General features: G+C 34.1%; 1 protein-coding gene across 3 annotated transcripts in view; it reads left to right on the top strand.

Annotated features, from left to right (window-relative positions):
* LOC134136855 (ATP-dependent translocase ABCB1-like) overlaps positions 1-17,326 on the top strand; it is a 38,518-nt gene extending 21,192 nt beyond the window's left edge. For 2 of the 3 annotated variants that reach the window (XM_062569076.1, XM_062569077.1), the window contains 10 exons: positions 1,432-1,509; positions 3,128-3,211; positions 3,596-3,799; positions 5,142-5,242; positions 7,021-7,161; positions 9,427-9,583; positions 10,040-10,237; positions 12,610-12,816; positions 14,459-14,605; positions 15,975-17,326. In XM_062569076.1, coding sequence (XP_062425060.1) covers positions 1,432-1,509; positions 3,128-3,211; positions 3,596-3,799; positions 5,142-5,242; positions 7,021-7,161; positions 9,427-9,583; positions 10,040-10,237; positions 12,610-12,816; positions 14,459-14,605; positions 15,975-16,181 — 1,524 coding nt within the window. In that variant the 3' untranslated portion in view covers positions 16,182-17,326. Of the gene's footprint in view, positions 1-1,431; positions 1,510-3,127; positions 3,212-3,595; positions 3,800-4,331; positions 4,421-5,141; positions 5,243-7,020; positions 7,162-9,426; positions 9,584-10,039; positions 10,238-12,609; positions 12,817-14,458; positions 14,606-15,974 lie in introns of those variants that run through there. The other variant, XM_062569078.1, reaches the window with a different exon arrangement.
* Positions 17,327-17,705: the final 379 nt, after the last annotated feature.

Here is a 17,705-nt window from a genome sequence, read left to right as displayed (position 1 = left end):
AGTGTGGATGCTAATACCATGTCCCCTGCTCTTACAGATTTCTGTACCCATCTGAACTTATCCTTTCATTCCACTACATGTTCCTAGCCAGTAAAAATAGTATTTTAATTCTACCTTAATTCTTATATAAGCATCTAACTGCCACAACAGTGCCACAATGAAGAAAGTAATAATTACACAAGTGCAAATTAGATAGTTGATAAAATTTGGTATTTAAATATTTTTATATAGTCTGGTTTATAGTCTCTAAATATTTTAGAGTTTTATCCATTAAATGAATCTACATACTGAAATAATGAAGTGAACCTAAAACATAGCAGCATAGACATGCAACAATCTCTTGCAAAATACACCTGTTCTGTTTGTCTCATTACACATGCATGTAGATTGATCTTGAATATTGAAGACTGAGCTGTGGAAGCATATGTTGGGTTTGCTCAATTTGTAAATGTGCAGATAAAGTTTTAAATTAGCATATGAATGAGAAGAGTGTCATTTTGGAATGACATCCCAAAATTAATGAGAATGAAGAAATACAAAAACATTAATTTCATAATCTATATACTGCCTGCTCTAAAATGTTCAGTTTATTATTTTTTAAAAAAATTCACACAATTATGGAAATATATTGACAGTATACCAACACGATTCCAATGATCAAAGTTAACAGAAAAATATTTGTTCATTGGAATGTGCCATAACAATTTTTCTTAATATCGTATAATACAGTTTATAGTTTAAGGGCATACAATTTCTAAAAAGTAGATTCTAAAATATGAACCTGTAATCACAGAAAACTGGTAGTGAGCTAAACAAAGCTAACAAATGTTGTACCAAAAGTATGAATATATTTTCTCAAAAGTTTAATCAAGATATTCCTTTCTGTATCTTCTAATACTGATTCATATATCCGCCTAAAAATATTTTTGGTTTATTATAAAATATTACTCTGTATTGTTATTGATAGCTCTCTCAAATGGTATTAAGATTCCAAGGAAGAAATCATAGTTCCATTGGATTCAGTAGGAAATCTGCCTTTGACCTGAGTGTGAACTCAGATTTCCTCATAAAGCTTTTAACCTAAAAAAAATCTGTTTAAATTTGACTTAAGTCAGCTCTGATTAAAAATACAGTTAAAGGGTTCATTAGTGATCCTTTCCTTGAAGTGTGGTGGTGAAGTATGGTGATGAAGTAGTGCTGGGAAATATTGCTGTGCTGTATACATTTTATTCAGAAATGTAAAATTTCAGTGCCTATACTATGAATCTGGTAGAATTTGTGAACATTAAACCTGTCTTTACATTTGTTTTCTGTGATCATGACTACAGTATTTTGTATTTTGACGTTGTAGAAGCAATGCATCTAGAAATATTTATTTACTACATAAATCAATGTAATGGTATGATAAGCTTTGTACTTCTTCTCAAATAGGGTTTCACATTTGGCAAAGCTGGAGAAATTCTCACAATGAGGCTTCGATTCATGGCATTTAAAGCAATGCTTAGACAGGTAATTATTTTTAGAACTCTGGAGAGCAAAATATTTTTTATTTATTTAGATATCATAAAATACCTATATTCTACACTATTCTACAATTTTGTGATTTAGTCTACAGAGAAGTTTCTTTAAATCATCTTAGAAACCAATTTGGTTGGTTACACAGAGTTAAGTGAAGTGTTTGCAGGCAAAGATACTTTAATCAACTGAGGAGGGGGAATTACGTGAGGAGGAATTTCTTCCCTGTGAGAGTGACGGAGCACTGGAACAGGTTGCTCAGAGAGGCTGTGGATTCTCCTTCTCTGGAGATCTTGAAGGCCTGCCTGGATTCAACCCTGTCTAACATGCTCTAGGTGACCCTGCTGAGTAGGGAGGTTGGACTAGATGATCTCTAGAGGTCCCTTCCAACCTTACTGATTCTATGAAGAGCTTTATACATACTCCTTGCAAAACCTTAGATTTACAGCCAAGTTACCATGATTTAACAAGTTGATGTGCACCTGCTGAATCCCATTCCATATTCATTTGTCTATTTTTCTTCCTTGGAGTCCCTTCTCCTGCAAAGAAGTTCAATGCAATGCAGCTTACTGTGTAACTTTTATTTCAAATGTCTGATCTAAATTGTAATAAGAACAGATCATGTTTTTATTTTCTGTAAACCCCTTTGAAAGAGTTCCCAAATGCATAATCGTCATTTGTTGATTCAGTAGTAAGATTGTATGCTTAAATCTAAAGCTCCTTTCAGAAAATTTTTAAAAATATGTATTTTCATAGTAATTTTAAGTAAGTCATGTAGTTATATAAATGGGCCATATTATTGCATGGTTTCAGGATCAATATTTCCAATTTTTTCAAATATACAATATAATGCTTCTGCTTTTTTATATCTTGCATGTAAAGCCACATGTAGACACAGAATTTTGTTCATGTAAACATGAGTATTTGCAATGTGAACTGAAAGCTATCATATTCTGAAAAACTATGAACTACAGATCAGCATCACTGAAAGCCTAATGAAAGAAATATTACAACTGGATGTTTAGGTCACAACAGCTTGTACCACTTCACCAGGTCTTCATATAGTGAACATTACATCTTACAATTTAAATTAGATAGTCAGTCATGTGGTGGATAAGGATAAACTGTGGCTGACACCAACTGACTTTGTTCAGCTCTTAAATGTGAGACCAGATTTTTTTCATCTTGTCTTGTTTCCAAATGAGTCTGTTCAATCTGAGGAGAAACAAAGCAATAAGTCAGTTTTCACCTTGAAAATGCATTACAATTCTTCCTCTTACAGTTTTGCAATTATGAAGCAATGTGACTGATTACTCATTTCCTGTAAGAAGGTGCAATTTTAAGAGCAGTGGGGGAGGGCGGGTTTTGATTCTGGGACTCCCATAGCCTGTTCTCATTTCTTCTCAGCAATGACAGCCTACACATTGGGTCATCCACAAGCATATGCTTTTTAACATACTCATTGCGCAATTAAGGAATTATGCCTAATTTAATATGCACACATTGACTTCTAACATTGAACTTACTGATATTATGTAGACCTCAATTTTATTTAAAGGCTTATATAAAGTATATGGAAGACTGGTCCTAAGAAAAATGTTTCTTATTGTAGGATATGGGCTGGTTTGATGATACTAAAAATAGCACGGGAGCATTAACTGCAAGACTTGCTAATGATGCCTCACAAGTGAAAGGAGTAAGTAACATTTTGTGTAGGCATTTTTCATATTTGGGTTAATATATAGTAAAGATGGAACTTGGACTTGACTGGTTACATGGCAGTCTTGATTTTGATAACAACTAAAACTTACAATTGCTGGTAAAATGATAGCTGGTATAGAACGCACTGATGGATTTTATAGCTGTGATGAAGGATATTGCCATGTAAACATATAGTAATCTTCTCATGGGATTATTACTATATTGTGCTATAACCTGTATTATTAAAAAAATAATCGGGAATCTGATTTTAAGACTTTGTAAATATTTTTTTGGAGTACCAGGAATAGTAGAGGTGGAAATACTTTTCTCATCTAATATGCAATTTCTTTAGCAAAAGCTGTCTTTTTTCTTCCCCTAGGCAACTGGTGTCAGACTGGCATTAATTGCCCAAAACATAGCTAACCTTGGAACTGGAATTATTATATCCTTAATTTATGGCTGGCAGCTGACTTTATTACTTTTAGCTGTTGTGCCAATCATTGCTGTGGCAGGAATGATTGAAATGAGGATGCTGGCTGGACATGCTAAGAAAGACAAAAAGGAGCTGGAAATTGCAGGAAAGGTGGGTCTAGAGAAGTTTATGTATTTCAGTGTAGTATATACAATCACCTTTACCGAAGCATTGGTAATTAACATGTTGCTTCCAAATATAGTTTATGCTATAATGTATTACTTTCAAAGATTACCAAACTTCATGCATTTACATTATTAGGACAACAGAACGTAACACCTCTTCAATAATAATTGAAGACATGTATTATTTACTGATATATGTTTTCAGAATTGATAAGCCCCAGAAATGTGCCTGAAGAATTTTTGGCACATTTTTCTGCTTCCTGTCCTGATCCTTTCCTTATTTTGCAGCCCTCTTCATTTTCATACTATCTTGTTTCATTTTTGGCATCCTTTTGGCCATGTCATCTATCTTACATATATTGCAATGCTCTTTTTTCTTTTTTTCTTTCATCTTACCAATGTTTGCAGGGATATATCCACAGGTTTCTGAATCTCTTTGCCATTTTTTATTTGTTGAGTGGAAAAGAAAGATGAGAACTGAAAAGCAAGAAGGCTAGGCTCTTCTTTAAAGGAGAAGTTAGATGAAAGCTTTTAATGTTACTTCACTGCAAAATCCTTTTGTGACAGAACAACTATTTCATCACTCCCAAGTATTACTTTCTTAGAGGTAAAACTCTTCTAAATTCCCTTCCTGTGTCCTACTGTAAAAAGCTGTTGAGAAGAGAGTCATTTATCTAAGGTCATGCACATAAACAATAGTATTAATCTTCAGATTAAGACACCTAAATTTAGTGTTTAGATGTATGTGTTTGCATATGTAATAGTTGTCTAATGTCCCCTTATAGTTGTTGCAGATGTCATGGTATGTTCTGTGTGGCCTCCATCTGCTGTTTCAGAAGTGAATGGGTCTACTGTGTTCTGTGTCACATCTGCCGTGCCTACCCTGGTATTTTGAGTATCTGTATCTCTGATGGCAGAACACCTCTGTGTGATAACTGAGTTAAGCCTCTTACCATTCTAGTCAATAGATCCTGGAGAATGAAACTTTAAGTAGACATAAAGCGGCTGGTGAACTGAATTGCTTTTCAGGTTATGATCTACATTAACAGTAGTGTAGACACCTAAATTTGCGTGTCTTAATCTGGGTCCGAATCCCTTCACTAACTCCTATTTATTAAATTATTTCAATTTTCCTTTCTTTATGTCTGTGGTCAGAGTTGCTCAAAAATATGTTTTCTCTCCAAGACAACAGGAAGTTTTGTATAATGATCTTTCCATGGGCTTTTTCATATACCCCAAAAGATACATTTCCTTCCTTTCTACTAACTCTGTTTTTCCTGTACATTTTTTTAGTATCATTTTGATTAAAGTGTTTGTTTCAATTGTAGACTGCCACAGAAGCCATAGAAAATATTCGAACGGTTGTAAGTTTGACCCGAGAAAGAAAATTTGAGTTCATGTATGGAGAACATTTGCACATACCATACAGGTATAATAAAATAACTAAAGAAAAAAAATCTATATTTTACTTTTAGAATAAATTGCATACATTTGCTTGGACTGACATGAATTTATTTTTTGTTCGTGTATATTGCTTGTATTAATTCTGAAGTAAGACTACGTTAAAGATTTTGCATGTCTTCTTATTAACCAAGGAAGTCACCAGGAAACATTGTAGGTTTTGTTCTTTGTTTTAATTGATTTTATGTGGTAGTATTAGTATCTTCTATTGCAATATCACTTGCTTTCAAAAAAAATCTTGGTTTAAAGAGAGCTTTGGAAGTCATCTAATCTAATCTCCCTGCTAAAATGTTTCAGATACTTAGTTTGATTAAAAATCTTTTACGTAAATATTTCATTAACCCATTTTTGATAGTATGAGTAGGACTGAAAATATTTGAATAATTACTTAGTGGTTTGGAATTGCAAAAAAGCCCTGCTTGGATTAAATCAAATTTAAAAAATCTTAAAATGAAAAAAAGGATATTGTCAAATTTGTATTTATTTCAGAATAAAATATTTCACTTTCAGACTTTCATGAGAAAAGTGAAGGAAACAACAGCGTTATGTACACAAACAAGACAATATGCTGCCAATATAGTCACCCCAATAATTAAGCAATTAGAGCATGGTGTAGGATATGACAGACACTAGTTTAATTTCTTTCTCAGGTTACTCAGATTTGAGCCCATACCTCATGACTTTCAGGACAGTACCTAACCGTTCTTAAGGTTATCATTGGAGGAATTGCTCTCAGACTTTCATCTTCATGTTCCAGTACAAATAAAACATTTATTTTTCCTATGAGACAATTTGTCCTGTGGGAGATAGGACATATATTTTTGATTTAATATCTCAGTGCATCTTTAACCAATGATTAGCAAAGCATTTTTATTTTATAAAAATTGAACTTGCATCTTTTGCTACCCTAGTTTAATGCACAAATTTTCTATGCAAAAGAGAAGGGACAGCAGACTCTATCAGAAAGGCATATTTGTGAATTTGGATCCTATTTTTCCCCTAGAGGAACCATAAAATGGTGATTTAAGAATAACATCAATATAATTAAAATCTGTGTCTGCATAATTAAAATATTTTGTTTCTTTTTTCTGATAAAATTCATATCAGCAGAAATTTTTTTCTCTGCCTTGCTTTTAGTTCTATACATAGTTTTATCATCCAAAATCCCATTTATGCTGCATATATGCTTGTCCAAGAGAAGAATTTTGGCTGATGAACTTTGGAAGAAACAGATTCCCAACTGTCTAATATTGAACTGTCAAACAACTTATTTGGTTTACATAAAATTACAAGAACAACTGATAAAAAATACTCTCTGTGGTTGAAAGCAGTTCTACTCACAAAAAGAACCGAGACTTCTTTTTTACCCCTCTTATGTAATGCAGTAATACAATTTCAATGATATTGTTTAAGTCTTGTTGTAATCATGAACTCAGCTGTAAAATATTTTAACATTCCAACTATGAGATGGTAAGGCAATAATTAGACAGAGCAGCTAAGAGCTGTATTTTTCTTCCTCCATATTCCAGTCTATCCTTTGAAGTAGACAGAATTCTGGAAACAAACAAAAATAACCTTTTTCTTTTAAACACAATCTAAGGAGATAAAGGATTGTGTAACTTAAAGTGCTTAAGATCAGTACTTCCCATTTATCATAGCAGCATCTGAAGTGAGTTAATTGCTTTTTACATAATAGGTTTAAACATGAATGCTGATTCATATGAAAATATACATTCTTTCTTACAGAAATTCTGTGAAGAAGGCACATATATTTGGTATTTGTTTTGCCCTTTCACAAGCAATGATGTTCTTTACCTATGCTGGCTGTTTCCGATTTGGTGCCTATCTAGTGGTAAATGGATTCATGGAGTATAAAAGTGTGTTTTTGTAAGTATCTCTTTTGCAATCTCTTCTCTATCAATCCAGAGAGGTCTTTGATGGTAAGGATATCGTGAATCCATTAGGTACCTCTGAGAAAATGGGCAAATTCTTCCTCTGTGCTTAAATGTTATAGAAACACGTTATAGAAAGAACATTATATTACAAAGTCAGTATTATAGATGATTACAGATTCTGAATTCTTCAAGTAGCCCTGATTTTGGGTTTCCTTTTCTATATTTATTCTGGACTATTATTTTTCCAGAGGATGAAACAGTATCTTACTACGTCACTTTGGTAATTCTCGGCTTATTTTTCATGTAGCTTGAAGAGGTCCGCTGTATTTTCTAGAAGGAAACATTGATGCATAATGATATTGTAAAAAATATTTTAAGAAAATGTTTTCAGTGACTGTTATTTTTATGGCAGTTTAATTCATCAAAATTTGAAATTTGCTCTAATATGTATATTAAATAATTGCAGAGTAATGTTCTGTTTTATAGGGTAGATGCTCTGCACCATAAGGGAAAGATGACTAGATTTTTCTAGGTGATAGGGTTAATCTAAGCAATTTTGTGTGGGAAATGAAAGAATGAATCGTGAGTGTAAGAACAATATAGTGCTATACATACCCATAGTGAGGTATAGCATTTTACTTTTAAGTTAGATAGATACTGCAAATAAAGTATTTCCAATTTGCAGTACTTCTAGAAGGTCTACTGCAGTATGTAATTATAGAAGGAATAGTACAATTTTTTGTCTTTAAGGGCACTTTATTGGCTTTTAAAGATTGAAACCATACAAAAATGAAAGGAGGAATTCAGAAGCTATGGCTGATCCTTAGTTTCTTACTTTTATATTTTGATTTTATAATCACTATTTATCTAGTCATTTACCATAGTACCTTAGAGCCCTTATCATAACTAAAACCCCTTTGGTCTTGTATAAACTCAAGAGAAAGATAATTTACAATGTAAGATAAGAGGCAACAGCTCAATACAGGCCTATGGAAAGATACATGAAAAGAATGAGATTCTATCAGTATGAAAGTAGTGATCTCAATACCTAAGAAAGTCCAATCTTTTTTCTTTTCTTTTCTTTTCTTTTCTTTTCTTTTCTTTTCTTTTCTTTTCTTTTCTTTTCTTTTCTTTTCTTTTCTTTTCTTTTCTTTTCTTTTCTTTTCTTTTCTTTTCTTTTCTTTTCTTTTCTTTTCTTTTCTTTTCTTTTTTTCTTTTTTTTTTTTTTTTTGGGGGGGGGTGCAACCTGATGAAAGATAGTGTTAAGTTGCAATTTGTAAGATAACATTGGAGTAGCCTTATGGTTGTTTAAAAAAAAAAAAAGAAAGAAAAAACGTGCTGAGGAAAGAACTGGACATAGCAGAAATATAACAAGTGGATAATAAAGGTGTTATTGTGGATTGCTTGGAAGTAAAGTGGATATTCTGGTGCTAGAGGAGCGAGGGAAAATAGGGGGAATTAATTTCCAGTGGTTTAGCTAGATTTGGAAGGAACTGTCTGCACTAAGCCAGGGTGAGCCCTTCCCACCTGTTCATATACAGGATTAGTTCATATAGGTCTGAAGATCCTGTAAATTAATCTTTCACTTTTTGCCTCAAAACAGTCTAAGAGGTCTCATGGTCAATTACCATTTTTCTGTGATGGATAATCCTATGCTGTGTGGTAACAATTAAGCGCTGAAGGTAGCAGGTTCATTAAACCATTCTAATGCAGTCCATAAAGGTACATCTACATTCACCATAGAACAGTAATAGTGTCATTTTCAACCTGGGTGGATTTTTTTGTTTGGTTGTTTGGGGGGGGGGGGGGGGGGCATGAATTTTTTTTGGGTGCTGCCAGCCCTTGACAATTTTTCAATAAAGCTATGATAGCAGATTAAACCTTTATTGTCACCTTGCTACAGGGTGAATTTTTGTTTTTCTTTTTGCTAATGACTTAAAAAAAAAAAAATGGATCCCAAACTCCCAGGCCATCCATGGACCGCTGTCTTCCTAGTTCCATTTGAGATTTGTTACAGTTGATCAGTATTAGTAATAAAAGACGTTAGTGTCGATAAGTAATGAAAATACTGAATTATGAATGGAATCTTATTTATCTTTAAATGGAAATTTAGCGTGGTTATGACTTTACTGTTGTTAAATCTAGTCCCCTGTTTTGTCCAAATAAAATAAAAAGTTGAATGCAGCCCTGTTTCCATTGTCCTGTTCTCATTGTCTATTTATTGATTTTTTTCCTTCTTTTATGATTTCTTTTACAGAGTGTTTTCAGCTGTTGTATTTGGTGCAATGGCTTTAGGACAAACCAGCTCTTTTGCTCCAGACTATGCCAAAGCCAAGATATCAGCAGCACATCTGTTCATGCTATTTGAAACAGTACCCTCAATAGATAGTTACAGTGAGGAAGGATTGAAGCCTGTAAGTAAACATTGTTATAGGCAATTTTATCTGTTGTCAATATGAGCATAACATTTGTCACATACTTCAAACTGCTGATTTTTCCTCTCTCACACATTTGTTGCTTACCTTGATGTATACTTGGCACTGTCCGAATTACAACAAGAACCACTCTATCATGAGTTCACCAATTGTTCTCACTGTTTTAAGGTTTATTTGTTTTGAAGGTATAGTCATAAGTAAAAGCTTGTGTAGAGTTCAACTAGCAAAATTTTAAGCATCTTCAAAATATTTCAGTGCTATGATTTAATTTTATTTGGTTTTATAAAGATTTGTGGAATTGAAGACAACATTCCAGCAAATGCAAAACTCTATTGATTTCAATAGATTAAAAGACTTCTGCAGTTTTATATGAATCACTTGTCATCTGTCCAATTATCTTAAGAAACTATTTAAATAATACTGTTTCAATTATAGGAAAGATTTGGGGGAAACATAATGATCAAAGATGTGATGTTTAACTACCCAAACCGACCGGATGTCAAAGTTCTCCAGAGTTTGAATCTAAAAGTAGAAAAGGGGCAAACTCTGGCTCTTGTTGGTAGCAGTGGCTGTGGAAAGAGCACTGTTGTTCAGCTGCTTGAGAGATTTTATGATCCACTCAGCGGAGAAATGGTAAGCATTCTTTTGTAAGAATATGTCTACATGTTAGATAAGAATATATTTGTTTGGTTTTATTTGGTGTGATGAAGTACAACAGATATTTCTGTTCTGGGGGTTTTAAAAGTATGTTTACCATTAGTGACAACCAGTTGATTTTTAGGGTTTCTTATATAAATATAGTGAAGTGAAACAATAAAAAAGTCTTGATTTCTCACATGGTTTTGAATTAATGAAACAAAACTTGTGTAGTGATAATGTGCCTGATCTGCAGCCTAATAATGACAATAGAAAGACTTCATTGAATACAGAGCAAACTTCCTAACGTTTTAATATTAGAAGCTCTTCAAAAGTTAATAAGTATGTACAACTATGTCTGTATATTGTAGTGATAGAATTTGGTATTTGTGCTCTTTCTTAAAGCAATGAAGAATATTGAAGAATATTACTTTTAACTTCATTTTTAGTTAAGTGTCTTTCAGATCTATCCAGTTAGCAAATAATAGATGCTATGTAAGTGCTTTTAATAATTTAGATTTAAAATGTGTCTAGAGTTTCCTGCACTACTTAATTTTTTCATCAACTTTACAATACTTTTCTTTACATAATGGTATTGCTTACTGTCGTTTTCTCTTCAATGATAATGGATTCAGAGAATTTATTTGAAAAAGAACCCCTGTATTTTGGAGGGACGTTGGTGGAGGTCAGTATTAGAAGGTTTCCAGAACTTGTCTCTACAGAGACGCTCACAAAAGGTAAAGCAGAGAGATATTATTAGTAAAATAAGACCCAGGTATGATGGGCAAGATGTGTCTGAAAGGAGAAATGTGCATACACCTTCAGTATGGAAAACTGATGTGTAGAAAGAGGAAGCATAGTTACTCCAAAAAGTATGCTTAACTAAGTGCAAGTTCATGGCTAATGTTTTTGAGCTTACAGCCACAGATAACCAGCAATGGTTTACTGAAGGGATGGAAAAGCACAAGTCAGTAGCATAGAAACCACAAAAGCATTAGACCAGTTCACATGTTCAGTGGAACTGTGAACTGAGTGGTACAAGTGTATGCTCAAGAGCACTACTGTTCACCACAGTGAGACTAGCATTGTGGTAGTGTGGTAAAGAGAGTAATCATGCCAAAAAGTTTTACTGACGATGGTACGATGTTGCTGATACAATGGTTCTAAAATGTAAATGGTTTAATAATGTTCTAGCTTCATCAATGATTTTCACATCAGATGCAGAACAGGAAGCAGACCTTAGTGGCCTGCAAATGCATTGGAATTTTAAAGAAAAGAGATGGCAAATATGTATCAGGTAGTTGAAAGCAACTTCTACTTTCTAGCTTTTTCTTTCTCACGTCTACGGATATAGAAATGCTGCCACTGATTTTGGTAAAACTTGGATCATATTCATTATGATCTTCTTCCTTCGAGAAAGAATTCTATAGACTAAGTAGGCTAACTTAGCACAAACTACAGTATTGGTAGATCAATCACATGAACGTAGTCACGCTGTGAATGGAGAAGTTCTTCAATTACATCGCTAGTCATATTGCATGACACAGAGCCTTAACACAACATTGCATGCATCTAATGGAGGCACAGCAGCCCTCTTAATCTCCTGGTATATTTGTGTCCAGATTGATATGAGTAGTATATTTACAAAACTGATGTATCAAGGGAAAAAACAATCTACCGTCATTTATCTAATAGGCAACAGCTCAGTAGCCAAATTTAGCAGAAATGTGACAGTTACCAGTAAAGAAAACTGGTTACAAATGACATCTTAGAGAATCTAGAAGTAAATTTGTCTGTCATTAGACATTACATCGTAATTATATTTGATTGGTGCCTGTTTTTGTAGTGTATGAATGAATGAACCCCACTCTTATTTTATTTTAATGGAATGCTAATGCCAGTCTGTTTTTTTAAGTGGGACTATATATGTTAAAGCATTTAAATAGATGAAAGTTCTTTAAATTCTTTCTTTTATTAAAAAAACTTATGGTAAAGTTCTTTGAATAGCCTCTGCATTATCCCATCTTCCACTGACTTTAAAATCCTTATGAATCTAGAGGCAAAGAAAAGAACTAAGGAGGAATGGATTATCCTCACTTTTATATCATAATCATAGAATCAGAATGGTAAGGTTGGAATGGACTTCTGGAGGTCATCTAGTCCAACCCTCAAGCAAGTGGTCCATGCGGGGATTGATCTTTAGAATATTTTGGAACTTTGAGGAGAAGAAGTGGAAGAGATTAAGTGATATTCAAACTGGAATCTCTACAGAAAGAACTTCAATTGCATGACTTTTGCTATGAATTTGCAATAAGTCTCAAAACTAGATATATCTGTATGTCTGAAATTTAAAATGTTTGGCTTCTCAGCTGTTTGATGACAAAAATGCAAAGACGCTAAATATCCAGTGGCTTAGATCTCAGATTGGTATTGTCTCACAAGAACCAGTCCTGTTTGACTGCACTATTGCTGAGAACATTGCTTATGGAGATAACAGTCGGGAGGTACCACATGAGGAAATCGTTAGTGCAGCAAAAAAAGCCAATATTCATTCCTTCATTGAATCTCTACCAAATGTAAGTAATACCTTTTCTTTCCTATTTGAAACTGGGAGTGACCTACTGTGGCAGGGAAGAATTGTGTCATTTTTGAATCCCTAAGATGCAAATAGACCTAGAAGAGTTAGTTTGTAAAGTCTTCCTTCTTTAATTGCATTTAGTATGCTTCTAGGAGACTCCTTTGGCATGTGGAGAGCAGAATATTTATGATATCAGAGAAGAAAAACGAATTACATACAGCTCACTTGAGTGTTGGAAGTGCGTGTGCATGTGTTTTGGTTTTATTTTTTTAGGAGAATTAGAAATTTCTTTTGTCAGCACCTATTTATCTCAAACATATGTAGAAGATGATGAGGTTTTAACTAGGTTAACAAAGATTCTTATGCAAATCAAATTGATCATAGGCATTTCTTCCAGTTATGCTTAGTAAGAATTGAAATTTATGTGATTCAAAAATAAGTCTTTCATATATACCTGAACAACACAATATAAGAATGAAATTTCTGAGTCAGATCAAAAATTTAGATTTAATCACTATTAAATTTAATTTCCATTAAATTCTCTTCTAACTTTGTATAATTTGTGACTCGTAACTTCCTAAGAAAGAAATCATGCTTTATTGTTTAACAGTTCTGCACTGACTTTTCTTTTGTGAGTTTGACAAATCAATTTTAACCTATGTCAGCTTTTGATATCCACAACAAACTGATGGAAGGAGTTTGCCTGCTTAATTGCGTGTTGCTTATATGCAATTAACTTTAGGCTGCTTAGCTGTTTTTTTGTGTTTCCTGAAAAATACAGAGGTGAAGGTTCAAAATTTTTTTGCAGATCTCATTTAGTTTCTAATGGCTGTTGTCAAGAGATCTGCTGTTTCCAAAACTGTGTACAGAAATATTGTGATATATAATAATGTCTTGTAAAACTTACGTGCTTTCTGCAACAAAATATATAGTAAGTTACAGACTATTTTGACTCACATATGAGTTTGTCCAGAGGCCTAACTGATCCCACATAACTGAGGTACCTAAATTAAGACCTAATTGCCCCAAGCTCTAATCACTCTAATCATACACACACACACACACACACACACACACACACACACATAAATACATATACACACACACACATGCATATATGTGTATATATATACATATATATATATATATAAATATATATATATATAATTTAGTACCATCTTTCCCTGTGTGTGTGTATTGTGTATACATACACACATACATACACACACACACATATAAGTATATGGCCCAGAATTGATGCATCTTGTAAGCTGCTACTTTTTCTTCATGAAGAACAAATGTGGTTTAGAATAATTAAGAAGCTCGTTTGTAGAATTTAAGGTCAGGGTTTGATCTGCATTATTGTCATAGACTTGTACTATGTCTCAGTGTCCCACAGAATAACATTGTTGCTTGGTGGAGGGCATTGAGAGTTATGAAGTACTTGATACTACAGAGAAGTCTCTTAGAAAGATTTGTAGGTTTGTGACTGCTAGGAATTCTGGACATGTTTTTTCAGAGATCTGTTTGCATGGAATAATCATTTTATAGATCAGTAATGCTAGAATCAATATGCTTAAATCCACTCCAGGACTGATGTATTTGTGTTCATCTTCTGAACTTAATATATTTTTTTCTAGAAATATAATACTCGTGTAGGAGACAAGGGAACCCAGCTCTCTGGTGGTCAGAAACAACGTGTTGCTATTGCCCGAGCTCTTGTACGTAAGCCCCAAATTCTGCTACTGGATGAAGCTACTTCTGCCTTAGATACAGAAAGTGAAAAGGTAACTTCTGAGCCAGGAATCTGGGATCTGTTTATGCTGTAGTTATTATAGTCACACTCACAGATTAAAGCTCAATGCTGAAATATAGATATTTTATGCAAATTATATATTTATGCTAATAATAAACAAATATGAAGGACCTACTTCTTTCCAAAAGAGCATATTGTTCTCTTCATACAGCAGTAGGCAGATTGAAGTAGCAATGAAGAAAGTATTTCTATGCTTGGAATTCTTCAGGGTTCAACTGGAAATTTTAGAAAAGTATGAGGATGCTTTCACAACTGACAATTAACTTTTTTTCTGGGAAATAATCAAGCGTTGCTTTTGATAACTGTACTGTATTGTTTCTCACATTACTTTCCAGCTCTGTTTGTGGCTGACATTCAAACCTTCAGGGAAAAAATTGCTAGAATGTATTGTTACATATTTCCTTTTAAGCCCAAAGCTGAAATCTTGGTATAACAGAAGCACAATTTGGCTGTAGAAAATCAACACAGACACTACAAGTGCAGTTATTGGGGGGGGGGGGGGAATATAACAACAACTTTAACCTGAAAAGCTCAAAATGTGTGGACTAGATCTTGCTCAATTCTAGACAAAATTCTAAGATTTTTGGGGGAAATGCCATTAAATACATTTCAAAATTCTGCTTTCTTAATTATGTGCCATTTAGGTACTAATATTTCATATCTTATTCTGTATTATCTGCATGGAATAAACAAAAGAAAGCTGAGATTCTTATTTTTTTCTGTCAGAGATAGCTTTAAGAAAAACATAATTCACAAGACTTACTATGAAATCATTAGAACTGATATGCTAATAATTGGCTCAAGGCAAGTGACTTAACTCTGATATGTGATTAATCAACCACAGAAGGGATGTCTAAAGCTCTGTAGTAAAACTTCCTGCTCAAACAAAGGTTAACACTGCATTCAGACCACATTGCTTAAGATTTTGTCTAGTCAAGTCCTTGAAGACCTCCAAGGAGATTCCACAAACTCTCTTGGTCCCTGTTCTAACACTTAATTATCCTTCTAGTGATTTTTTTCCTTACATCCAGTCAGAATCTTCCCTGTTCCAATTTATGACCGTTTTATCCTGTTTTCCCACTATGCATCTTAGTAAGGATCCTGGCTCCATCTCTTCCTCTTAACTGTCACAGCATTATCTACTGTAACAGTTTTTGCTCCTTGCCAACACAGGCTAAATCTAAAACTGGAAGCTAAAATCAGAGATATTCCCCTTCTCTCATTGCTCTATTACAATTTACTTAGGAAATGGCAGTTGAAGTATTTGGCACTGCAAACTGCCAAAAATAATTCCAGAGCATTATACTTTTTATTAACCTTTTGATTTGTTCATTGAACAGGTTGTCCAGGAAGCCCTGGATAAAGCCCGAGAAGGTCGCACTTGCATTGTGATTGCTCACCGCCTGTCCACCATCCAGAATGCTGATAAGATTGCCGTGGTCCAGAACGGCAAGATTGTAGAACAAGGGACTCATCAGCAACTCTTAGCTGAGAAAGGCATCTACTATACTCTGGTCAATGTTCAGTCTGGGTCATGCAACATGTAAATTAAAGGCAGTACTTATCTCTAAAGTGTCACTGAAATTATTTCAATACTACATAGTATTAGTAGTCAGTCTTGATACTCTTGTTTTTCCTCCAAAAACAAAAGACCTTTTTTTAATCCTATGAAAGCAGGAAATACTAAGTAAATATGTACCAGTGCCTCATTGCTAGTTCATTATTCAAACCACTTTATTTTGTAGCCAAAGCAGAGGTCTATTGCACCCATAATAGTAGAAGCCCACTATGCAGAATTTAATATTAGTTTGCCTTAAATACTAACAAAAGCACACTGATATGGCATATCTGGTAAAGAATAATGCAAATTATGTATCTATCTATACATATGGTACCTTAGCACTTGGTACCTAGTGGCTCAGTTAAAATGGTATTGCTGTTGCTAAGAACAAGCCTCAGGCCTTACTCTTATAGTGTCTTACGCAAACTATGCAAGATCCCAGTCCTAACCTGCTGGGCTTGTTATCAGCTTGTTACGACAACTTGCAGGTCAACTGGAACTTGATGCTAGAAGTTCTTGTTATGATGTGGAGTTCTAGCCTAGGAAGTAGCAGAAGTCTCAAAAATACAGGGACAGGTTGAAAAAGGGGTCCCATAACTGTGCACACCTTACTGATGGTCAGTTCCTTGTCATTGAAGAAGTGCAGCTTTGGGAGCTGGGAAAAGACTGCTTTAGTATGACATGGAAAAGAAGCAGCAGATCAGAAAAAACTCAACTGATCAGAAGGACAAGGCACATGCTACAGCCCAGCCTCCCAAAGAATATGGGGCAGAGGCCAAGGGCTAAGAACTCTCATAAAAGGAGGAGATCTCAAGTTGAGGGTTGGAGGAGCTGGAGAGAAGGACACCCACTTCAATTCCAGCTCCCCTCACTGAAGTGCTCTTGGCCCTGATCATCCTGATGACTAAGAGTCTAGAAGACTGGGACTGATCAAGGACTGTAACCACCTGTGCTAACTACATGGCATCAACTCTGTACTGTATACTCATTGCTAATTTAGTATATGATTGTTAATGACTAACTGCCTTGAATATGTAGTAATACTGATTAATAACGATTAAGAACTAACAATTAACAATGTGTATTGTTAATGAATATCAATCCAGTAAAGTCTTGTTTTAAAGTTTAAAACTTGCTTGATTTATCAGTCTTCTACACTTCTGTCACAGTAATTTCTGATTCCTGAGATACATACATTTTATGTATCTGTCCTCATGTAGGTGTGTATATATATATATTTTTTATATATGTATATACACACAGACACATGCACATGTGCAAACAAATTCAGGTGCTGGTAGGCTGATTTCTGTTCTTACAGCACTCTACAGAATGCTGATTGACATAGCCTCATTGTACTGCTCTTGAATCACTTATCTGTTTTCTTCTGTTCCTATCTTACATTGGAAAACAATTGTAGTATTGAATTTCTTTTTACTACCTATATGCTATCTAACACACAAGGTCTTGTCCATGACTAAGTCTCTTAGTCTAAACCGTAATATAAATA

Source organism: Rhea pennata, chromosome 2 (genome assembly GCF_028389875.1).
Source record: "Rhea pennata isolate bPtePen1 chromosome 2, bPtePen1.pri, whole genome shotgun sequence".
NCBI classification, from domain to species: Eukaryota; Metazoa; Chordata; class Aves; order Rheiformes; family Rheidae; genus Rhea; species Rhea pennata.
This window is presented reverse-complemented; position numbering and strand designations above follow the sequence as displayed.